This window comes from Vicia villosa, linkage group LG5 (genome assembly GCF_029867415.1).
Source record: "Vicia villosa cultivar HV-30 ecotype Madison, WI linkage group LG5, Vvil1.0, whole genome shotgun sequence".
Taxonomy (NCBI): Eukaryota; Viridiplantae; Streptophyta; class Magnoliopsida; order Fabales; family Fabaceae; genus Vicia; species Vicia villosa.
Genome location: NC_081184.1, coordinates 3,576,322 through 3,603,044, shown reverse-complemented (window position 1 = coordinate 3,603,044; position 26,723 = coordinate 3,576,322). Strand labels below are relative to the sequence as shown.

General features: G+C 35.7%; 1 protein-coding gene across 1 annotated transcript; it reads right to left on the bottom strand.

Annotated features, from left to right (window-relative positions):
- Positions 1-5,505: 5,505 nt before the first annotated feature.
- On the bottom strand, positions 5,506-6,177 carry LOC131602946 (uncharacterized). The gene has a single exon (XM_058875173.1). The coding sequence runs from the start codon at positions 6,175-6,177 to the stop codon at positions 5,506-5,508; it is 672 nt and encodes a 223-aa protein (XP_058731156.1).
- Positions 6,178-26,723: the final 20,546 nt, after the last annotated feature.

Here is a 26,723-nt window from a genome sequence, read left to right as displayed (position 1 = left end):
AGAGACAACTTTTGTCCTGCCAGGATTTAGTAGTAGGCACTTGAGGTGGTGAGAATAAGAAACTCCATCTTCATTTAATTCTTTCATTCACTGGTTTTGTTCTACGTGATTTTTCTCTAACATAAGCTGAACTCTTTCTTCTATCTTCAAGAGTTTTTTTATAGGTGCTTGAGCTAGGCTTTTCCATTTGTCTTGTATCATGGGATTGAGAATAAATCAAATCAGGCTAAAGATAAAATTAGTAAAGTTTTCTCCCTTTCCTTCTCAAGATACAAGGTGTAACAGCCCGAGCCTTCGGCGTTCCCGGCACTATTACCTCACGATCTTCTTTACTCCCCTCTCTAGTAAAGTTTTTGCCTTCCGTGGGAATCGAACCATGTACCCTGGGGTTTAAGTACATGTTCAATCCATTCCCACTACCACTTGAGCTAACTAGCTCAATTGGTAGTGGGAATGGATTGAACATGTACTTAAACCCCAGGGTACATGGTTCGATTCCCACGGAAGGCAAAAACTTTACTAGAGAGGGGAGTAAAGAAGATCGTGAGGTAATAGTGCCGGGAACGCCGAAGGCTCGGGCTGTTACATAAAAAGGCGCCTTTTTAATGTAACAGCCCGAGCCTTCGGCGTTCCCGGCACTATTACCTCACGATCTTCTTTACTCCCCTCTCTAGTAAAGTTTTTGCCTTCCGTGGGAATCGAACCATGTACCCTGGGGTTTAAGTACATGTTCAATCCATTCCCACTACCACTTGTTCAATCCATTCCCACTACCATATGGTCAATTGGTAGCAGGAATTGCTATGAATATGTACTTAACCCCTAGGTACATGGTTCGATTCCTGCGGGAGGCAAAAACAATATTTCCTGGGCAGCCGATAAGCGGACCTAGGGGGGATTATTGATTAAGCTGGTGACATGCTTGGTAGGCCGGAAGCCCTGCGGGGTAAGCGGAAATCCAGGGTGTTACACAAGGCGTCTAGCTTATCTCTCGGTCAGGAGCCCCAAATATAGTTACTGGATCAATAATCACCATCATGAATGGAGTAACTTTGTATTACTATCGGCGAACAACAATAACCTTTGTCGCTTGGCCATCAAAGTCATTACTTGGAACACACAACGACTGTTGGGAAGGAAGCCTATGGCAGTACAGGTTGTAAGTGATTCTCATGAGTTACTCCTCGAGGAAGACCAAACATTTTACTTGCGGCGGATGAAACGGGATTGACGGGTAGGAACCGTTATGAATAAACTCAAACATCTTTGCATCGAGCAAGTCCTGGTCTTTTGTACCTCAACACCTTGTAAGACTTGACATTATGATCAGGTTCCCCATATTGGAAAACACCTAGTATTGTCATCGAAATCAGGAGAGCTATCTGTGGTGAGAAAGATCCAAAGCACGAATCTTAATCAATTGAAGTTCCAACAAGAAGGGAAGCAACTGAACACCAGGCATTAGGATTACACCAACTTGTTTCTGCATATTATTTGTCTCTGTTGACAAGCGAAGACTACTAAAAGGAAACTCTGGGAGAAGAAGTGACCCAAGATATGAAACAGAACCTTGAGAATGAGAGGTGTGCCCTGCAGAACACTTTTGATTACTGTTTAGCATAAGATTCTGGCGAAGTCACACGAAATTTGTAAGTGCTTTAGCGATTCGAGCAATGCAGATGATGCAAGCTCAAGATAGACAATGTCTTGCTTATCCCTCGTTCGGTAGCCCCAAGCAGCTTCAAAGACTTGCATATCCTAACATAACGACCAAGTGCCCCATAATAGAACTCACACCTAGTTTCATTGTCATCAAGCAAAGAATTTGCAAACAACAATGCAATACGGAGCTTAACCAGTTGCAAATAAAGCAAGCATGGAAACCACTGAGAATAAGAAGTGAGAATCAGATAGAATTGTCCTTCGGGCCTCTTCTGTCTTTGCTAAGAACTTACCCCTCGAGTTCATGAGAGAGAAGAACATTAGCCGCTAAAAAGGAACTTCAGAAACCGCAAGGTTGTGGAAGAAATCCACGAAGTGCTCCGTGGTTTTTCTTACTAAGAGTCCTTGAGCACGAGTCATAACTTGCATGTCTTTATAAACAACCCCAATTTAGCTTGTTTCTCGGTCAACTCCCCACAAAGTTGTTCCATGACTGATCTTTGGGCACATAACAATAACAAGTCAAGTTTGTGAGTCTGGTGAGAGTATCAAGTCTGAATAATAAATCCTCAATCCTAAACACCTGTTATGCATGAAATGTATGAGATGCATGATAAGAATGAAATACTATGTTCATTTAATTTCCAAGGAATCCCCGTGTTCTAATTTTTTTAGCAAGCAAGAGATGGAAAAGCTCGACACAAGGCTTAAAGATATGATTCCTTGGAAATGGAAGGAACATGTATGCTATTTATTTTTTATACATCATTTTTTTTCAAAAGTAAATATGCAATGATGCAAAATGATGGGAAGCCATGTCACCACAATACTAAATATAGTTGCACTGCCGCGAAATCATACTGCACAGGTTCAATGGTTTGGCGTAGTTTCAGAATACCAAGAACCAATTAACCGCTGATAGTAGCATTTCTGTTGTATGACTTCTGAATAGAACCAAAAGTATCAGGATCAAAGCTCCACCGTCATTTCAGAATCAGCAGGATATCAATCACAATGAGAACAAACTAAATAAAGGTCCGACCTCAAATTTGAAGAAGAACCGATAGGTAGGAGCAAAGGTTTCCTGTCCCATCCCCAACCTCACAGGTAGGATTCCTAAACACACGCATGATTTCCCTAATGGTTGCCAGGAATTTTGAACAAACAATGAGAACGTCTGCCTCTGGAAATAAGCATGCCGGACAGAGATCGCCTCACCGAGTTCTCTCCTAGTTATGGTATGTTATGCCAACTCTACGTGTCAGGCGCCACGAGAGCAAACATAACTATCCACACTAATCTAAGTGTATACTTGGTCTAGGTAATGGACCTTTTACCTCATAATAACATCCCGCCCGTCAAAAAAACAACCAGTCAGCACAGCAGTATATCCAGAATATGGAAAGCGGTAAACACATAGATGCAAATGCATGCAAGCAGTATATACAATGATGATCCGCTCCCCTTGGCTTTGGCGGGACCACTTTTCAACTACTTGGCCTGCGCCTCGTAGGTGTTTGCTTTACGATTCGAGCTCGTTTGTGTGCCATTATTATGCATTTGCTTTGATTACTATTTTGGTTGTTTGTTTGCTTCTCGAGCGGAGCTCGATTGTATGCCATATCGAGCGGACTAGGCACAGGGTACGGACACCCTAACGAGCGTACTTTTCTCTTTTTCTTTATTTTTTTCGAACTTTTCTTTTCTTATTTTTGTTCGACTTTTCTTCCTTATCTGTATATCTTTCTATTGCATGTTTCTTTATCACATTGCAGGATACACACACACACACACCATTAGATTAGAAACTAACAAGAATGGATCCTGTGGAGTACCACTGACGTGAGGGGTGCTAATACCTTCCCCTCACGTAACAGACACCCTTACCCATTCTCGGAGACCATTGCTTGTTATTTGGTTTTCTTCGATATTCTCAATTGACTCTTTGAACCCCCTAGACGAATACCGACTCAATTTTTCAGCATCGAACCATCCAAAATATGCAAAACAGATTACCAAACATATAAATTCAAAAACTTTAACAATCAAATTCCATGACGTCCACCATTACCTTTCCATATACAATTCACAAGTGTGAGTGTGTGACACTAAAAGAACCTTCTCTATTGACTCATTCTATCCCCAGACGATTACTCACTTGAATTTTTAACATGGGACCGTCCACAACGTGTAAAATTGACTAACAAACATACAAATTCAAATATTTCAACAATTAGACTCCCGGAGGTCCATAATCACCTTCCCAGATCACAATCCTCAAATGTTACACTAGAGATTGCCCTTCTTAACTGACTTTTTTCAACCCTGAATAGTTTTTGTCTTTGTCAAGTTTTGTTGTTTAAGAAGAGGAGTAGGTAGAGGGAGATTTTCCATAATCCCGACGGTTTCTATAGGCAAGCGTTCAACAATGGTGCGAGTAGTTTTTAGATGATGTCATTATTTGACAGCTCTGGTGAAACGGAATTTGGCTGCGAATCCCAGAAACGACGCCAATGTTCTGCGCAAAAACAATATAATAATCAGAATAATGAACCTAAATCCATCGTGGCGGCGATCCTCGATTTCTCTGCGGTGGAAAAAATTAATCTGCAAGATTAGCACTCCAACACTAAACTTAGTGTTCGAGTTAAAAGAGGGGATTTCAAATGAATGAGAGATTACCTTCAAATGACGCGCTTTCTTTTCTTATATAGAAGAGCTTGCTGGTAAGTGAACTGTGAAAGGTCCTCGAAAAACGTGACGGACCGTAGGATTGATCTAATGACTCTGATGGCTTTGTATTTTCCCTCCTAGTTGTGAACCGTTATTTCATCCATTTTCTCCGTATTTTGTCTCTATTGAATGTTGAACTTCGTCCTCTTCAGTGCCGTTGCGGTCGACCCAAAACACTACTTAGGGTCTGTTTGGTAAAAATAGCGGTTGACTAATAAGCTAGCTGATAGCTTATAGCTTATGACTGATGGCTGATGACTGATGACTTATAGCTTATAGCGGATGGTTGAGACTGATAGCTTATAAGCTCATTGAAGTGTTTGGTAAAATTAGCGGTTCAATTAACTTATAAATGTAAAATGACATAAAAGATATTTAATATATAATTATTTTATTTTAAATTAAAATAAATTATAAGGGTTAAAAATGGATTTTAATTAAAATAATAAGGATAAAAAAGGAAGAAAATATAATAAGCTATAAGACATAAGCTAAAACGCTATTTTAAATAGCGTTTGGAAAATAAGCTATAAGCTAGTAAAATAAGCTATAAGTTCGTGATGAAAAGACTGTTACCAAACGGGTCTAAATTATCATATGAGCTTATAAGACATAAGACATAAGCTATAAGCTCGAAAACATGTCTTACCAATCATAGCCTTAATCTATTCATTTTCATTTATTCTTCATTTTGAATTATTTATCCTTTTAAAAAAATTAATACAATATTTATTAACATACCATAATTTATTATATTTATCTTAAAATGTATCCAAAACTAAGTAACAATATCTTTTACATTTAATTTAATATTTATTACAATTAATTGGAAAGAAACCTTCCTTTTTCCAAAGAAGACCTAAAAAGTGTTCCTCTCTTGAACAAAGAGGCTGCTTGTGCATCTGCCACCTTAATAGCAATTTAAAATCATGCTACAAATCATTTAACCAAAGTAATATATTCTTCAACAAATGCATTCATACAAAGTCCAATTAAAAATTGTGCATGCATAATGATGAAGAAACCATAACAAAAATACTAAAATAACAGAAGAAAATAAATAAATAAATGGAATTTCATAGGAGAAACAAATTATGATATATTATCCATTCATAAAATTGTTATTTCATATTTCCATGAAAAACTGCCATCAATTCGTGACCGAAACAACTCAAACTTTAGGATTTGATCACTAGGTTCATCGGGATAAAAAGTGAGAGTGAGATTATCAAGTAAAGGGAAACAATGAAAAATGAATAAAAAGTCATTCTTCTTGATATTACCCATTCTTCGAGTGGACGGAAACAAAGGAGTAAACGAGAAAGAGGTCAAATTTTTCATCGTTTTGGACAAAGCTAGAAATCCATTTGCAGCGAAGCTGTTGCATGACAATGAACGCAGATCGAAGGAGAAGGTGGAGATTTGTGTAAGAATGGCGCCGAGGTCACGTGCTTGGGATAAGCGAGTGAGGTCTACGGATGTGAGGTTAGGAAACCGGTGAAAGAGTCGAGGAAGGTAAGGGATGGTTTCATCGGTGATTGTGAGAGAGGATCGGAGACAGTTGGTGATAGAGAGAAACTGTTTGGAGACGACGGAGAGAAACTGGTGGTTGCAGTTGAGAGATTTGAAGATTTTTTCCCATAATTCATCCGGTAAACATGAACATGTTGCAGCTTTTTCTGTTATTCTTGGTTTCTTAGGGCTTTTTGCTGCTGCTGGTGCCGCCATTTTTCTTCTTTTTGGTGTAATGGATTTGGCTGCACCTGCTGGTTGTGCCGCCATTTTAGTTCTTGTTGTTGTTGTTTTTCTTTTTGGAATATTAGATTTTGATGATGATGATGCCGCCATTGTTACAGATACAAACTTTTGAGTCTTCTGTGTGTGCGCGCTGATGGGGTAGAGAATTAGGGTTACCAAAATTTATATCTTACCCTCCGGCCATAATTATTATCATAATAATTATAAGTAAATATTTTTTTTTGGTATATTGAATAATGAATGTCAATGAACTTAAAAATATCAAATACATTCATTATTCAATGAACCTGAAAAGATCAAATACATTCATTATTCAATGCATTTTAAAAAGAATATTTGCTTATAATTATGACCAGAGAGTATTTTGGGCCAAAATATTTTTAATAATTTGACAGAATATTAATTTTTCATTGGATAGTGTAAAACTATTATACAGTGGATATCATTAATTCCTTTATTTAATATTGTGGTTTTTTTTCAAAAGAGAAATTAATTATTTCATTTCTAAAATTTAAAATATATAATAATTAGCTGTATTTTTTCTATCATATTTCGTGGTTGTTATTTAACTTTGACTAATAATATTTTTTTTATCAATTATTATCTAACCATCTAAAAAATTTGGATAGACTTACTCAACTGAAGTGTTATCAATAAAAATATGTCATGTGTATTTCATTAACTTTGTCATTAAAAAAAATACTACTTTACCCCCTGTCATATAGGCGAGATTCGGTTTACCCCCTCTAAAAAAAATTTATTGGACAAACCTTGCAAAATAAAGATTCCATCAAATTTGATCCTGATCAATTTTTTTGACCAAGTGTTATACCCCAAAATTTGCCCGCATCTTTTTTCAAGAAAACTTCAATCTAAAAATTAAGAGTTTCATATAATCTTGGATTTTTTTATCCTGATTTATGAATACTTGGTTTTTAGAATTTTTCTTATACGGTATTTTGGCTCGCTGTTGAGTTTATTCTTACGCAAACGCCAATTACTGTTTATTACTTCACATACGCTGTTTATTTGATATTTATTTACAGATAAATAGTACTGACGCAATTGGTACAGAGTTAAATCTTTTGAAGGCGCATAGTCCGGGGATTCAGATTGTACTGGTAACAATCAGTTGACAGTCAAACCGCTGATAGTGCAATTCTCCGTGTTTTGTACCATCAATCAAATCAAACTTTTGCATTTCAAAATTCCAAGGATTTTTGTCCTAGAAGTCTTCTGAATATCACATGATTAGCAGAGACTCAGCACTGCACAAAAATCTGGTACGCTTAACTGTCTCCTACACAAACAGTCCCTAACTAGGGTTTCTTGTTTTTTTCAGGAGAACAAGTTTTTGAGACCTCAAATGGATTTCATGGACCTCCATATATCTCAAAGTACCACCATACAAATTTTCAAACTTCAATTCACTCAGACGCACGGTCAGCAGCTCAAACAGTCAACAGACGACCCGTTTGACCAAAAAGTCAACAGACAGTCAAAAATGATTTTTTTTGTCAAAGTCCATATTTTGTCAAAGGATTCATCATTTGATCATTGGTTGATCATAATTCATCAAGGAAAGATCAAAAATCAACAAAACCCTAAGTTTCAAAATTAGGGTTTTCTCCTAAAAAGTCAACTGAACTTTAACTGGTCATAACTCTCTCATCCTTCATCCAAAAAATTCAAACCAAAGCTCATCTTGAAGGAAATTCAATTATCTTTCAAATGCAATTGGTCCCATGGTCATTAGATTCACCATTTGAAAAATATGAATCAAGACATTACAGGTCATTTTCAAAATCAACAAAAAGTCACTTTTTTCAAAAGGACACACAAGGAGCATGGAAAATCATTTTGATATGAGACCAAAGAAATTGGTTAGAGGATTCTTTGAGGTTTCCAAAAAGTGCAAGAACTCCTTCATATGATAAAAATTGAGGGATTTACACCTTGTTGAAGTTGGCTAAATTTTGGGAAAATGCATGAAATCAACATTGATCAAAAATGTGTTTTTTCAAATGGGGCCTAATTTCCATAATCCAAACATGTTTCCCATAATGAGAAGGGCCTCCCACGACCAAGACAAAGCCCACATCATTTTTGTTCCTGTTTTGGTTTAATTTTATCATATTTAAGATTAAATTAAAAAAGGAAATGGAAGGATAATATGTAGCTTGGTTTCTAAGCATGACTCATCAAAGATCATTCAATATTCTGTAGCCAAGGAAGTACAACAGAAGAGGTGTGGAAAATTCAAGCTATGGTGGCTTGAATTCAAAGCTACATATATTAAAAAATTCAAAAATTCAACAAAAGCACTTAATGCTTTTAGCTTAGTTTATAAGCACTTACTTGCTTATATAAGGGCTATCACACTTCAGTAATACTTTATCTTTTAATTCAGAATTTTCCAACTCAAGCTTCTTAGTTTCAAATTCAAATTGCTTTTTCAGCTTTTTGTATTTGATACTAAGATGAGCTTTTAATTCAAGAAGCTCTGTTAGACTGGAAACTAACTCTTCTCTAGATAGTTCAGAAAATACCTCTTCAGAATCTGATTCTGATGTAGATTCTGATCCATCATCTTTTGTCGCCATCAGCGCAAAGTTTGCCTGCTCTCCTTCAGAGTCTGATCATGATTCTGATTCAGAATCATCCCATGTTGCCATAAGACCTTTCTTCTTATGAAACTTCTTCTTGGGATTCTCCTTCTGAAGTTTTGGACACTCACTCTTGTAATGTCCAGGCTCATTGCACTCATAGCAGACAACCTTCTTCTTGTCAGATCTTCTGTCACCAGAAGATTCTCCTCGTTCAAATTTCTTTGAACTTCTGAAGCCTCTGAACTTCCTTTGCTTGCTCTTCCAGAGTTGGTTTACCCTTCTGGAGATCATGGACAGTTCATCTTCTTCTTCAGATTCTGATTCTTCAGGATCTTCTTCTCTAGCCTGAAAAGCGTTAGTGCATTTTTTAACATTAGATTTTAATGCAATAGACTTACCTTTCTTCTGAGGCTCGTTTGCGTCCAGCTCTATTTCATGGCTTCTCAAGGCACTGATAAGCTCTTCCAAAGAAACTTCATTCAGATTCTTGGCAATCTTGAATGCTGTTACCATTGGACCCCATCTTCTGGGTAAGCTTCTGATAATCTTCTTTACATGATCAGCCTTGGTGTAGCCTTTATCGAGAACTCTCAATCCAGCAGTCAGAGTTTGAAATCTTGAAAACATCTTCTCAATGTCTTCATCATCCTCCATCTTGAAGGCTTCATATTTCTGGATTAGAGCAAGAGCTTTAGTCTCCTTGACTTGAGCATTTCCTTCATGAGTCATTTTCAAGGACTCATATATGTCATGGGCCGTTTCCCTGTTAGATATCTTCTCATACTCAACATGAGAGATAGCATTCAGCAAAACAGTCCTGCATTTGTGATGATTTTTGAAATCTTTCTTTTGATCATCATTCATTTCGCTTCTCGTGAGCCTTACACCAGTAGCTTTAACAGGATGTTTGTAACCATCCAGCAGAAGATCCCATAGATCAGCATCCAGACCAAGAAAGTAACTTTCCAGTTTATCTTTCCAGTATTCAAAGTTTTCACCATCAAATACTGGTGGTCTAGTATAACCATTGTTACCATTGTATTGCTCAGCAAAGCCAGATGTAGATGCAGCTGGATTTGTTGGAATTTCACCAGCCATCTTTTACTGAAGCGTTTTTCTCTTCCTGAATCTTTTCTAAACACGGTTAAGTGCTTGCACCTTAGAACCGGCGCTCTGATGCCAATTGAAGGATAGAAAAACACTTAGAAAGGGGGGGGGGGTTTGAATAAGTGTAGTCTAAAAACTTGAACGATAAAAAAAATATGCACAGTTATTTTTATCCTGGTTCGTTGTTAACTAAACTACTCCAGTCCACCCCCACGGAGTGATTTACCTCACCTGAGGATTTAATCCACTAATCGCAACAGATTACAATGGTTTTCCACTTAGTCCGCGACTAAGTCTTCTAGAGTATCCTGATCACAACCTGATCACTCCAGGAACAAATGCTTAGACACAAGCTAAGACTTTCTTAGAGTATCCTGACCACCACGTGATCACTCTAATTACAACTGCTTAGACACAAGCTAAGACTTCCTAGAGTATCCTGATCAACACTTGATCACTCTAGTTACTTACAAATTAATGTAATCAAATAAGAGTTTTACAATGCTTCTTAAATGCTTCTTAAAAGCTATTGATCAGAACAAATCTTGTTCTAACATAATGCAGTAATGGATTCCATCTACCGAACGTACCAACCTTAGACACACTTTTCCATCTGAGCGATAAAGTAATACTTACACTTTTCACCAACCGCTTCCTTCAAGAAACTCAATAACAATATCCCTATATCATTGGATTTCAACTATCTGACTCCTCTTAAGTCACACCAGCAATTATCCAACACGTTACATTCCGCTTTTGCTACACTACTTTGATTACTCATTACAATCATCATCACCAGTTAGATTTTCTTAGTTTTACCCAATTCTGATTCTCTTTACTCATTCGTTTAAAATCCTCCTTTACCATACATGGTACTAATTTACCACTTAGCAATACTTACATGCACTAAAAACAAATTCCTGAGTTACTACATCTATTAAAACATTCTCACCATCGAAACGAGTACACACAAGTAGTTATAATCACACTCATCAGTCTCAATATACCATTGCTTCCAAAATAGCTCAACTGAGTCCCGCTCTCTACTAAGAATCAAATCAACTTCGTCGTTCATAGAGTATAATTCCTCATTATATCTGGAAATCTACATAACACCTTACAACAACACAAAAATTATTATAGCATCATATAGTATCAACTCATCGTTTTCCGAATACATACTCGTTAACTACGTACAACCACAATAACATATTCATCATCTCGGCAATTATTCAAAAGGGTTCTGATTCTCTGGTACAACATCCTTACATCTACTAGATCCTAATCCAACATATAGATCAATACACACTCTCTACATTGGTTTCCGACATATTAATTCCCCACTGCCCACGAGTAGTACTCCTAGCACCACTCCACATCACACTTTTGCTGTGCGACTCTGATTACCCGTCTTAAGTCTCTGGCCTATATGTTGCACCCTTCCATATTCACTTCTTCATAGGTTCACACAACATGGTGAGTGATTATTCTCACGGCTTAGTATTCATCACATTTTATACCATTAAGGTAACAAACAATCTCATCTCATCTATATGATTCCGTCTACTATCAACAAGATATTAAGGGTGATCAAGTCCTCAATTTGTCAATAGATAGCCGACAACCATATTTAAGCATAAACTGTCGTTACTACATAATAGTTTCCTTTCTGAGTTTGAACTCAAACTCATTAACATCGTCATAGTCCAATAATTCACTATGGTGTCCTTCTTCTAGAATATTCTTCCGAAGCTCAAAAACATCAAGAACACAAACCCGATCACCAAACCACATTATACTATTCTCGTCGATCCTGAGTTTACCGCCTTTACCTCGGTACTTCAAAGTCAACTTATCGCTCGACTCAACATCAGCTATCTGACCTCCTCTAATCTCGTCAAGAATACCACTATCCAGTTTAGCATACCCAATCTAACACTATTAGGAGTGCCTCTACATACCAACTCAAATCTCTAAATTGTTCAATTAAATCTAACTCTCTCACCATTAGCATGGACATGTTCAAAGAATTCCTACTCAACGCATTAGCAACAACGTTTGCCTTACTAGGATGGTAATTCAAACCAAAATCATAATCCTTAAGAAATTCCAACCATATCCTCTGTCTCATATTAAGCTCTTTCTGATCGAAGAGATACTTCAGACTCTAATGATCACTGAACACTTCAAACCTCGAACCATACAAATAATGTCTCCACAACTTCAAAACAAAAACCACAGCCGCCAACTCCAAATTGTGAGTCGGGTGGTTCCTTTCATGCATTTTGAGTTGTCTCGACGCATAAGCTACCACTTGTTGATTCTGCATTAATACACCACCTAAACCCATCAACGATGCGTCACAATACGACCTCAACCTTTATAAAGTTTATTTCACCTTTACTACTAATTCAATCCTCACTAAGATCCATCGGCACTCAAATCATCTTTATTACCGAACATCTCATTCACTTATTCAACAACAACGCGTTCTACTCAACTCTGTTTCAAACAATCGCGGTAGTAGGCATTCCTATTCAACAATTCCACGCCTTCTTAACTAAACTCAGAATCTCTCCTCATAGGATCACTCCACTGTATTTATAACTCACCCATAAGGTAGAACAGAATTTCTCCTCCTCGTAGGTTCAACGGCACATTAATCCGACACTTGGAACTCAAGATATTAATTTTCCAACGTCATCCGAAATGCGACATCGTCATCATGCAGCGACACTCTATACGATATCTCCAAACCCCTCGAATGGTACATTTAATTCCTAAAATTTCTTCTCAACAAACCTTTTAATTATTCCTTCAATCCGTTTAACTCTGACACTAACGTCCTGTGCAGTACCAACAAACAAGTCTAGTTCTAAGAACAAGCGTAACCGTAACTTCACCTCTTTCCAACATCATCCTGTCACAATTAAATATGTTACAACTGCTGCAACCATTTTTATAACAAAGTTCATCTCTTTAGCTTTCTGACGCTTCAAATGGAACTCAAATCGGATGTCCAGATAAAGGTCCGACCTCAAATTTGAAGAAGAACCGGTAGGAGCAAAGGTTTCCTGTCCCATCCCAAACCTCACAGGTAGGAATCCTAAACACACGCAAGATTTCCCTAATGGTCGCTAGGAATTTTGAACAAACAATGAGAACGTCTGCCCCTGGCAATAAGCATGCTGGACAGAGATCGCCTCACCGAGTTCTCTCCTAGTTGTGGTATGTTATGCCAACTCTACGTGTCAGGCGCCACGAGAGCAAACATAACTATCCACGCTAATCTAAGTGTATACTTGGTCTGGGTAATGGACCTTTTACTTCATAATAACATCCCGCCCGTCAAAAAAACAACCAGTCAGCACAGCAGTATATCCAGAATATGGAAAACGGTAAACAAATAGATGCAAATGCATGCAAGCAGTATATACAAAGATGATCCGCTCCCCTTCGCTATGGCGGGACCACTTTTCAACTACTTGGCCTGCGCCTCGTAGGTGTTTGCTTTACGATCCGAGCTCGTTTATGTGCCATTATTATGCATTTGCTTTGATTACTATTTTGGTAGTTTGTTTGCTTCTCGAGCAGAGCTTGATAGTATGCCATATCGAGTGGACTAGGCACAGGGTACGGACACCCTAGCGAGCGGACTTTTCTCTTTTTCTTTATTTTGTTCGAACTTTTCTTTTCTTATTTTCGTTCGACTTTTCTTCCTTATCTGTATATCTTTCCATTGCATGTTTCTTTATCACATTGCAGGATACACACACACCATTAGATTAGAAACTAGCAAGAATGGATCCAGTGGAGTACCACAGACGTGAGGGGTGCTAATACCTTCCCCTCACGTAATAGACACCCTTGCCCATTCTCGGAGACCATTGCTTGTTATTTGGTTTTCTTCGATATTTTCCATTCCTGTGCGTAGGATAAATATATGTTCGATGGCAAGCTCATTTTTTGTTTCAATGAGTTTTCCAGTTGCTTCATGAGTTCAGCCCGGATGATGGTCTACCCGTCATGGACCTTTTTCCTATGCTCTTTTTTTCCTTATAAGGCTTGACAGGTTGGGCTTGCTGAGGCATGACGGGCGTTACTCTTGGCATAGCCGTCATGACAGATCGAGAAGTGCATTTTCGTGCCATTTTTCTCAATTTTATATCACTGTTGTTGGCGATTGATCAGCAACTAAAATACACTGTATAAAACCAACATAACAGTAAAAGTGACATGACATTAAAATATGCTTAAATCGAGCTAAATACATAGTCAAAAATACATGATATGAAACTCCCTTACACTTAGAATGTTGCTTGTCCTTAAGCAACTTTGCTTGCACAATAAAAATGAAAATGCAGCAATAATGTATTTGAGAAAGATTTGTGCAAATAACAACGTTAGTACTCATACATGAACTCAAACTTAGATTGGCTAAAGGTCAATTATACAAGCATTTGCAAGTCATTATTGGTGATATCCTTAATCACTTGTTGAGAATCAATCTCAATAACAACCTATTTGTAAGTTGAAGCCTTTCATAAGCACTCCACAATTCCGCGATATAAGAACTATAGATGCCAATAGAATTAGAGAAACCTTCAAGACACTCTCCCCTAGCTCCTTTAATAATTTCTCTACAACCAGCGTTGCCATCCTTGTCACTCTCTCCATTAATATTAACTTTGACCCATCCCGTAGATGGGGGCTCCCACTTGATATCCTTAACTTCTCTTTGATGAACTAAGATAATTTTACAAGCAGCTTGAGAATCTTCATAGTCACAGATATTCCTATCAACGTGCAACTTCATGTATATGGGCCTTTGATAGATGTCGTTGTGACTTTCATTGTTGTGCCACTTCTAAAGACAATGGCAAGCATTCGCCCAGAAAACATCCCAGCCATCATTATCACTCTATCCCATATTCCCTTGCATATTAATTTGGATCCAGCTCTTAAAGTCACCTGCAAAGAAAAGAAAACGTTTGTTAGTGGAAACCGCAACCAATCATAAGGTCATTGCTTTAGGGAAATCTCGAAGAACATGCAGCGTATCTTCATCAACATCCCCGGAGTACTTGGACATCATTTTGCCAAGATTTATTCGATTTTTTTTATTCGTGAGCAAACCATCATGTTGGAGAATCCAAACAAAGAACCCAACACGTTATGAAACTTGCAGTTGACAGATGCTCTTCCACACCTCCTCTTCTTGATTGTCATCACCTACGTCCAACAATCGATAGATAGTCGCTACCAAAAATTTATCATCATTACCAACACTCATTCTTCTGTCAGGTCCAACATTTATAGAGGGGGGAGGATGATAGAGATTCTCTTCATGATATCATGTGGTAGCCATTGGTTTAGAATTTCCCAATTCCAGTTGTCCCGTGCAAACAAAGGTCTACGATTTTTGCTGACCGCAACTGGTTTGGAATGCTAAGAGACATGTCAGCAATTCTAATATAGGATTAATCCATCTATCCTCTCATGCATTAACAGTGGTTCCATCACCAACGGACAAAGTGCAAATGTTATCAAGCATAGGCCAGGTTTTGATGATATTTTTCTAAAAGCTAGAGTTCAACTATTTCGAAGATACTATGCGTCTACCCTTGTTCCTATCACATTTTCCCCAAACAACCTCACTCCAAAGCTCACCCATATTATTCTAAAGATTCCAACTAAGCTTCGCGAAGCACGCCCTATACATAGTATCAAGCTTCCTTAAACCCCATAGAACTCTCCTCCATGCACTGGAAAGCGTAATTGCTTTCCATGATATTTTGACTAGTATGGTTCTGTTCCAAAGTCCCATTTTGTGAAACATTAAAGGTTTCATCATGGGAGTTGCCTCGTTCATCTGGTGGTCTAGGATTGTTTGGAACTTCAATATCCACTTTCGCTCCCATGCTTCCATTCAAGATTAGTCATTTGTCATATATTCCAATGTTGTTTTCTTTATTTTCATCTCGTCCAATCACATATATTTTCCGTTCCATGTTGACATTAGCTAGTGATGTAATTAATTCCTTTGTGGTTTTGTCCACCAGAATACCAGTGAGGTTCTCATTGATTATCCGCTGATTTCCTACTGTTTTAAAAGGCACCTTTTTAATTCCTGCAGCGTTTCTTTCCTTGTTGGTTTTACTTGTGGTGCCTTTAATTTTCTTATTGTTCTTATTTCCGGAAAACCTTCCTTGTAATGTCCAAAATGACCGCAATTTATGCAAAGTAGATCTAACACTTCATATTCCACTTTGTACTTTCTCTCCTCTATCTTGAACATAGAAATCAAAGGGTTGGATAAATCTACTTACATACACAGTCTCACATACTTTCCACATTCCTGCATTAAAGTATTTTTATCCACCTTAATCGTCTGCCATAAAATGTTCCCAATGAATGTCAAAATTCTAGGATCGTAGTACTCAATTGGTAAGCCTGATATTCGTACCCTAACAGAAACTTTTTCAATGGTATCACTTGCTGGGTGAAAATATGGGCATCATTCTTTCACAGTGAGATAGTGATCATAAATAAACCAAGGGTTGTTGGATAGCGCCGCGTTTTGATTATCATCATGCGACAAGGAAATAATCATCGCTTAAGTCAATGATATTGATCACTCCTTTCTTAACCCACATTTGTTGCACTATTGTCTCAAGCACTTTGTAGCCTATTCTCCTTCCTAGCAGCTTCACAATCATACTTTTGGAAGTGTCACACTAGAAATTGTCCTTCTCAACTGGCTATTTTCTACCTGGACGAACAAATAAATAAATTCTCTGTTCATAATGTGTAAAACAGACTCAAAATTAACAACTGTCATAATTGAAATTGTCATTCTTAATTGACTCTTTCAACCCCTAGACGAACACCGACTCAAAATTTCAACAACATGTACACAACGTGTAAATGAGAATAACAAACATATAAATTAAAATTTTTCACATTCAAGGGTCCACTTTTACCTTCCCATATCACAATTCACAAGTGAAAAAATAGTCATTCTCAACTGACTCTTTCCAACTTTGGATGAACACTGACTCGAGTTTTCAACATCGGACCGTCCACAACATGTAAAACGACTAACAAACATAAAAATTCAAAGATTACAACAATCAAAATTCCAGAGTTCCGTCTTCACCTTCCCAGATCATAATTCAGAAGTTTCACACTAGAAATGGTCATTCTCAACTGACTCTTTCGAACCCTTGACGAACATTAAATGGAATTTTCAGTATCGAACCGTCCACAATGTATAAAACAGACTAACAAATATAAAAATTCAAAATTTTCAACATTTGGACTCCATGAGTTCCACCATCACCTTCTCAGACCATAATTCACAAGTTTCACACTAAAAATGGTATTTCTCAATTGACTCTTCGAACCCCCTAGACGAATACCGACTCAAATTTTCAGCATCGAACCGTCCAAAATATGCAAAACAAATTACCAAACATATAAATTCAAAAATTTTAACAATCGAATTCCCTGAGGTCCACCTTTACCTTTCCATATAACAATTCACAAGTGTAACACTAAAAGAACCTTTTCTATTGACTCATTCTATCCCCGGACGATTACTCACTCGAATTTTTAACATAGGACCGTCCACAACGTGTAAAATTGACTAACAAACATACAAATTCAAATATTTCAACAATTAGACTCCCGAAGGTCCATAACCACCTTCCCAGATCACAATCCTCAAGTGTCACACTAGAGATTGTCCTTCTTAACTGACTTTTTTCAACCCTGAACAGTTTTTGTTGTTGTCAAGTTTTGTTGTTTAAGAAGAGGAGTAGGTAGAGGGAGATTTTCCATAATCCCGACGGCTGCTATAGGCAAGCGTTCATCAATGGTGCGAGTAGTTTTTAGACGGTGTTATTATTTGACAGCTCTGGTGAAACAGAATTTGGCTGCGAATCCCAGAAACGACGCCAATGTTCTGCGCAAAAACAATATAATAATCTGAATAATGAACCTAAATCCATCGTGGCGGCGATCCTCGATTTCTCTGCGGTGGAAAAAATTAATCTGCAAGATTAGCACTCCAACACTAAACTTAGTGTTCGAGTTAAAAGAGGAGATTTCAAATGAATGAGAGATTACCTTCATAGATGCGCTTTCTTTTCTTATATAGAAGAGTTTGTTGGTAAGTGAACTGTGAAAGGTCTTCGAAAAACGTGACGGACCTTAGGATTGATCTAATGACTCTGATTGCTTTGTATTTTCCCTCCTAGTTGTGAACCGCCATATCATCCATTTTCTCCGTATTTTGTCTCTATTGAATGTCAAACTTCGTCCTCTTCAGTGCCGTTGCGGTCGACCCAAAACACTACCCAATCTATTCATTTTCATTTATCATCATTTTAAATTATTTATCCTTTTAAAAAAATTAATACAATATTTATTGACATACCATAATTTATTATATTTATCCTAAAAAGTATCCAAAACTAAGAAAAAATATCTTTTACATTTAATTTAATATTTATTACAATTAATTGGAAAGAAACCTTCCTTTTTCCAAAGAAACCCAAAAAGTCTTTCTCTCTTGAACAAAGCTCCACCGCAATAGCAATTTAAAATCATGCTACAAATCATTTAACCAAAATAATGTATTCTTCAACAAATGCATTCAGATAAAGTCCAATTAAAGATTGTGCATGCATAATGATGAAGAAACCATAACAAAAATACTAAAGTAACAGAAGAAAATAAATAAATAAATAAATAAATAAATAAATGGAATTTCATAGGAGAAACAAATTATGATATATTATCCATTCATAAAATTGTTATTTCATATTTCCATGAAAAACTGCCATCAATTCGTGACCGAAACAACTCAAACTTTAGGATTTGATCACTAGGTTCATCGGGATAAAAAGTGAGAGTGAGATTATCAAGTAAAGGGAAACAATGAAAAATGAATAAAAAGTCATTCTTCTTGATATTACCCATTCTTCGAGTGGACGGAAACAAAGGAGTAAACGAGAAAGAGGTCAAATTTTTCATCGTTTTGGACAAAGCTAGAAATCCATTTGCAGCGAAGCTGTTGCATGACAATGAACGCAGATCGAAGGAGAAGGTGGAGATTTGTGTAAGAATGGCGCCGAGGTCACGTGCTTGGGATAAGCGAGTGAGGTCTACGGATGTGAGGTTAGGAAACCGGTGAAAGAGTCGAGGAAGGTAAGGGATGGTTTCATCGGTGATTGTGAGAGAGGATCGGAGACAGTTGGTGATAGAGAGAAACTGTTTGGAGACGACGGAGAGAAACTGGTGGTTGCAGTTGAGAGATTTGAAGATTTTTTCCCATAATTCATCCGGTAAACATGAACATGTTGCAGCTTTTTCTGTTATTCTTGGTTTCTTAGGGCTTTTTGCTGCTGCTGGTGCCGCCATTTTTCTTCTTTTTGGTGTAATGGATTTGGCTGCACCTGCTGGTTGTGCCGCCATTTTAGTTCTTGTTGTTGTTGTTTTTCTTTTTGGAATATTAGATTTTGATGATGATGATGCCGCCATTGTTACAGATACAAACTTTTGAGTCTTCTGTGTGTGCGCGCTGATGGGGTAGAGAATTAGGGTTACCAAAATTTATATCTTACCCTCCGGCCATAATTATTATAATAATTATAAGTAAATATTTTTTTTTGGTATATTGAATAATGAATGTCAATGAACCTAAAAACATCAAATACATTCATTATTCAATGAACCTTGAAAAGATCAAATACATTCATTATTCAATGCATTTTAAAAAAAATATTTGTTTATAATTATGACCAGAGAGTATTTTGGGCCAAAATATTTTTAATAATTTGACAGAATATTAATTTTTCATTGGATAGTGTAAAACTATTATACAGTGGATATCATTAATTCCTTTATTTAATATTGTGGTTTTTTTTCAAATTGAGAAATTAATTATTTCATTTCTAAAATTTAAAATATATAATAATTACCTGTATTTTTTCTATCATATTTCGTGGTTGTTATTTAACTTTGACTAATAATATTTTTTTTATCAATTATTATCTACCCATCTAAAAAATTTGGATAGACTTACTCAACTGAAGTGTTATCGATAAAAATATGTCATGTGTATTTCATTAACTTTGTCATTAAAAAAATACTACTTTACCCCCTGTCATATAGGCGAGATTCGGTTTACCCCCTCTAAAAAAAAATTTATTGGACAAACCACTAGTACAAATAAGACAATATAATTTTAAAATTTACACCTGATTTACTAAAAACGGGTGTAATTGAGAATTTTTGGTGGCAATTTTGTAAATAAAATGTCACTTTTGCATTATCTGGTTATAATATACACCCTTTTTTCTAAAAACGGGTTTAAATTAAAAAATTTATTATAATCAAATTTCAATTACTCCTTTTAAACTAAAAAACGGGTGTAAATTTATATAAAAAAAATTGTTTAATTTTATAACTTAAAATATATAATCTATATGACAATATTAATGGTCTATATATAATCTATGTGACAATATTAATGGGTCTATATATAATCTATGTGGCAATACTAAAACTCTTTAATAACATAATTTATTAAAATATACAAAATCAAAATATACTAAATCTGTGTGTGTTTTTCATCGCTGAACCCATTTTTCAGTGAAACTTCATCGCATTGCATCACATGCATACCGAACCCATTTTTCAATCAACTCTGAACTTCATCGCTTTCAATCAACTAGTTTCAGCAAAGTTTGATTTCAGGAAGTGTATCGCGTTGTTTCTGTGAATCCTTTCTCATTCGCTCAACTTCGCTTCGCTTCTGTGACGATTGAAAAGGGCTTCGCTCATTCGCTCTCTTCTTCTCCAACACCGCACCGCTCATTTGCTCACTGAAACTGAGAGGAATCCATTTCGCAGTGACGACAAACGAAGCTGAGAGGAAACCATTTCACAGTGACGACATTGGTAAGGAAGAATTAGGGGTTTTATACTTTGAGCGACATTGGTAGCTGAAGAATTAGGGTTTGTACTCGCAAATTAGTTCCTATTGCTTGATTTTGTTTGAAATGAATTTTGTTTGTGCATGTGAACTTGTTTTTCTTTTTCTGTGACATTGTTTGTGTGAATTAGGGGTTTAGACGTGACCTGTTTTGTTACACATTCCAGTAGTTTAATTCTTAGTGATGTGGGTAATTTTGCTAAACCATTGAAGGGGAAATTTGACTCTTCTTTAAACCCTGCCATGACAGAAACTATATAATCAGTTTTTTAAGGACTCTAGTGTGTGTAGCTTTGAGTTCTACATGAGTTAGTTACCACCACATAAATTAGGGTTTACAAATTAAGCCTATGATACGTCCTGGTGATAGCGTGTTATCATGTCTGGTGTGATTGTCCGTGTCTGTGCTTAAGAATCGTCACTGATTTGGTTCATTTCGCTATTTCCATTCTGAGATTTCTCAGGTTTGTTCTTTGAAATGGAGTTCACGATTGAAGAATTAACATTGTATTTCCCATACGACTACATATACCCAGAACAATTGTCATACATGATTGAATTAAAACAAACCCTAGATGAAAAAGGACATTGTTTACTCGAAATGCCGCCAGGAACGGGAAAAACAATTGCATTACTGTCACTAATCATAAGCTACATACTTTCGAAAGCTCAATCTCCGCGAAAGCTTATTTTCTGCACCCGAACGGTTCACGAGATGGAAAAGACTCTTGTCGAGCTTCGACTACTTCATGCTTATATGGTTAAGTGTAATGGTCCTGTTGATAAGATGCTCGCGCTCGGATTCTCTTCGAAGAAGAATATTTGTGTTAATAATGACGTTCTGGCTGCTGAGAATTGTGATTCAGTTGAGACTAGATGTAAGAAATTGACGGCTAGTTGGGTTATTAAGGCAAGGGCTGTAGAGGGCATGACTGTTCCTAGGTGTGAGTTTTTTGAGCAGTATGAAAGGGATGACGTCGCTGCTGCTTTGCCTCCTGGAGTTTATACTTTGCAGGTAATTGGAATTTGAGTTTTCGTTGGTTTGATTGCTGGATTTTTATAGCTTTGGATGCTGTGTTATTCTCAAATGTGTATAAAGTTATTGTAAGAATTGATTTTGATGATGTTCATTGTGTATATCGTTAGCTGATTCCAAATTGTTTGAATTCCAAGAGTGGTTGATTTTGATAATGTTTGCTCATTCTGGTCGGCTTGATTCTTTTTATCTTTTCACGTGTTCGTTTATGGATGCTCTCTGATTCCTAATGTTTGAATTCCAAGAGTGGTTTATTTTGATGTTTGCTTCATTTGATGGGGTTATCAGTTTTGGATGTTATCTGATACCTATATGTTTTAATTCGATCTGTGGTTTACTGAAATTTGTATTTTAGCATATGTTTCTAAATTTTAAAATACTCAAACTTTGAGTATAGATGTTCTTGGATTCCAAAATGCTGGAAATTCTTAGTGGATTTGAGTTTGATGAAATTTGTGATATTGTACTGTTCTGGTTATTCCCTAGTTTTAAGACTTAAGATGTTCAAAGGGTTGATGTGGATGATTTAATTTTGATGTGGAAATTATTATGTGCTTATAGTTGGTGTCTTTGTTGGTGCTAATTTGTAACCGTGGACATAAACTAAAGCACGAAAACAATGTATGGGTGCAATCATAGATGTAAAATTTACTATGCATTCTGATCTTTCTGACCTCCCACAGGTGATATTTTCATTGTGTTTTTGCATTCTAATGAATTCTAATATTCCTATTTTCCAGGGCAGGTCACTTGGATGATCATATAAAAACACACCCTTCTCATCAAAAGTATTACTCACACAAGCTAAAACGTCTGGTGAGTTCTCTCCTTTAAATGCATTGCTTAAATAAAAGCTAAATTTTCACTTTATTTAGATATATGAATGCATTTTAATATGAGTATCTAAATATTTGAAGTTATACATTGTATTAGTTTTGACAATGAAATGTTTCATCTGCCAACATACAACAAAAATAACAATAATAAAGTTTTTCCTTACTAGATGAGGTTGGCTTCATGGATCAGTTGATAATTCAGCCTCTCTATTGGGCTAAGGCCCAAATCATGTACCCTATCAGAACCAAACATATACAACAACCAAAGATACAACAAAAATAACAATAATAACAATAATAAAGTTTTTCCTTACTAGATGAGGTTGGCTAATCAGCTGTTGTCAATTAATGTTGTTGTAGGTTAAATGCTGCAAGTCAACTTGCAGGGTCACTGACATCAAAGATCTCTTGGTTTGTCATTATTGCTTCGATAAAGCCTTTGAAAAGTTTTATGACATGTATACTGCAACATGGTAGGTATCTTCAGCTTCTCATCTCTTCAACTTTCTTTCAAAATGTGTGGTTTAATAGAAGTGTTTATGCATTAAGCTTCACTAAGCAGGAGCTTGATAGCACTAAGTTCCTCCTTGTTATTCAAATTTACTTTTGGACTTAAAATATAGACTCCTACGACTTTTAGTTTAATAGGATCAGAATATCAGTTGTTATATATTTAACCAAGTTAGCCACTATCATGCATACATGTACAAAATGCAGATATGTTAGTCTTTAGTGTTTATGTTTTTATATAATATCAGCTTTCCCTTTTCTTCTTTTCTTATTAGCTTAATACAGATATGTAATTTACTTGTTATGTGAAGGAAAGGAGCTGGGTTTTCAATGATATCAGGTTCTATATGTTGTGAAGACCACTTCATGTGGTAAGTATTGTTGCTACTCCTAAACAGGAGTTGTTTGGTTTCTATCTATGTAAATGTCCTGGAATTTTGATTGACTGGGGGATGGGGGATGCTACAGTATTTACCGTGGCTGTGTTTGGTTACATGCCTAGGGATGTTTTAACCGAGTAAAATCATAATTGGTACACCAAAAAGTGGTTTTTAACATGATTACAATTTTCTTCATTAAATAAATTTTCATTTTAATATTTAAATCATATAAATAAGCTTGTGTTTTTTAATTTGGATAATGGGTTTTATGTCTGGGCTATTTAGGATTTTTTTAGTTCAATTTTAAGTTTTAAAGTAGCCACTTGGATGAACTTCGGTTAGAGTCTGTACGAGTCCGGTCTCTAACCTAGAACAATATTTGATCAGACTTTACTTAAAAGAATTTCGCGATGTTTTAAAGAATTCAGAATTACCTGAATTGAAAATGTGTATAATGATTAATGTCTGTTCATAAACCTGTAGTTTTGATGCTCCGGGAACAAGTTGCGCCAACGGTCACCTCGTGGTGTACTAGTTTTTCGGCTCAGAATTTTCCTACTTCAGTTCTTTTACAAGATCAGTGTAATGAGTATAGGCCTCTATTGCATGTATCAAAGAAAGACAAGACATGCCAGGTTTGAGTTTTACTGATTTTCTGTCAATCATCAGAATTAGGTTTCTTGCTTCATATTTCTTAGTCTGTTATCAAATCAATTAGAAATAGAGTTCTTTGATTGGTAGTACAAAACATGCAAGGATGATCTAGTGAACTTCTCTTATGAATTTTGACTAACATTCTCCTACGACTCGGATTTCCCTTTGTTTTACTTCAGGCAACAAGGCAGATGGATATTGTCACGGTTCAAGAAGAGAATGACACCGGTAATGCTGTTCAAGTAGCTCATGACTTCACGAAGCACCTGCATCTCTTGCCTCGTTTAGAGAATTTGTAAGATAAATAAACTTGTTCTTCTTCCATGTTAGTTTAATTGGTTTGTAATTTCTAACTAGAAATTGTTCCGGTTCTAAGCTTTGGATTTATAAATGTACAAATGATATATTGCAGATTAACTTCCACGGGAACAGAAGTGGATACTTCTTTAACTTTACATAATGTAGATGGTTTCTGTATGGTTCAAGAATATAGATATGATAAAGTAGAGATCCAAGTTGATAATATAATTGTAGTGAGGGAAATTCAGAGCAAGAACAAGAGAAGATGGCAAGGCATGAACATGATGCGCAAAGTGCAAGACTACTTGAACAACATTCCTAAATGGCGAGTTAAATATATTCACCGCCGAAGCAAATATGTGTGTTGATTGCCATGAAAATATTTGATGCAACCATTTTAAGTAATATTTGTTTGTATGTGGATTGCTCATATTTCAGGTATGATGTGACGGTTTAAATGTTGAATGAATTTCTCGGAGTTTATGGTGTCATTATATATAAACCTCTTATAATTTCTCATTTTATGTCAATAAACAGCTAAACAATGAACAATTGCTGTCTGGAAATCTCAACAACATGGTTAATTGCAGTTTGGTTGCATATACACGAAGATACCATTCTAGGGTTTGTGAACTCAATTTTAGGGCTTTTTGTAGAAGCAAAATTAAGCAAAATTAATGGCATATTCGAACTCAGTGAATCAAGCCAAATCGAATGGACATGTCGCGCCAAATTTCTATTCATGTTTACCCCTATTCGCTATTTTGCAGGTTTAGAACTCATCTATTACAGCGCTTTTCTCATAAAAACGCTGTTAAATGTGTTGGCGAGAGGTTGAAGATGATGAGGTGTCCTCACCTCATTGGACAGAGCGCGCGTGTTTTTTTAAATAACTTGTGATTCTGTGTTTTGCAGGTTTTGTACACCTCGTGTTCCTCAAAATCTGAACCATCAGATCATGCCAGCTGTTTATCCAACGCACTAAGACACACCAGTCCATGATATAAACTTTAAGCCAGTCACACATGATCATTGTTTATATATTTTCTATTTTATTTAATTTTCTTTGTAAAATTATTTTAAAATAGTTTTAAAAATCCAAAAAATACACAAAAAATATTTTTAAGTTGATAAAATAATACTTTATTTTCTGATATAAAAATATTTTATTTTTCTTCATAATTTAAATATTTTGTATAATTAATTAGATAATATGTATATATTTATCTTTTAATTATTTTAACCAATCAAAAAATCATAAAAAAAATTGTTCTTTATATTAAATATAGTTTATATATTATAGACTAATTTTATACATATTTAGAATATTTTTCTCTTTAAGTTTTAATTATTTGTATAATTATTTGCATAATTATATGTTAATTAACTTAATAATTTCAAAAACATCTTCAAAAATTCCAAAAAAAATTAGTTTTGTTTTAAAATTAATTAATAAGCATTTTGAACATATTTTAAGCTTAATTTTTAGGTTTAAATTTTATTTCCATCTTTCTCTCATTTTTATTAAATTAATCATGCATTAATTCTAATTAAAATCAATCATCAAAAAATCCAAAAATATTTCTTTTATTTTCTTGCAATTTAAATTCCTAGATCAAGTTTATAGGTTGTCAAATTCATGTAAATAGCGTAGTTTACATTCCCGCAAAATCGATGTAATAGCGTAGATTTACTTTCCGCATTTTACATTTCCGCATTTTAATCTTCAGTACATATAAAACTGCGTGTATGCCAAAGATTAAAATTGAATCGTTAGATCACTAACTTCAAAAGATAAAATATCTGAATCAATACACAATCACACTTGCACCTCTTAGGGTAATCCCTCTCTCACTCTTTTCAAAATCAAATTCAAATGCAAAATCGAACTTTTGTTTACATCTGGTAAAAGGATAGTTTTTTAAAGGAAATAGGATAAGACCTTATAACTTAGGGTAGACCTCCTAATTTGCTTGCTCAAATAAAAAACAAACAAATCTCTCATATATCATTGTTTTTTCAAAATAAAACTTTCAAAAAAGACCATACTTTGTATATATCCAAACGAGGATCATTACGAAGTTAACGTTCTTTTTTTCAAAAACATCTTACGAAAGATAAAACACTTTGTATACA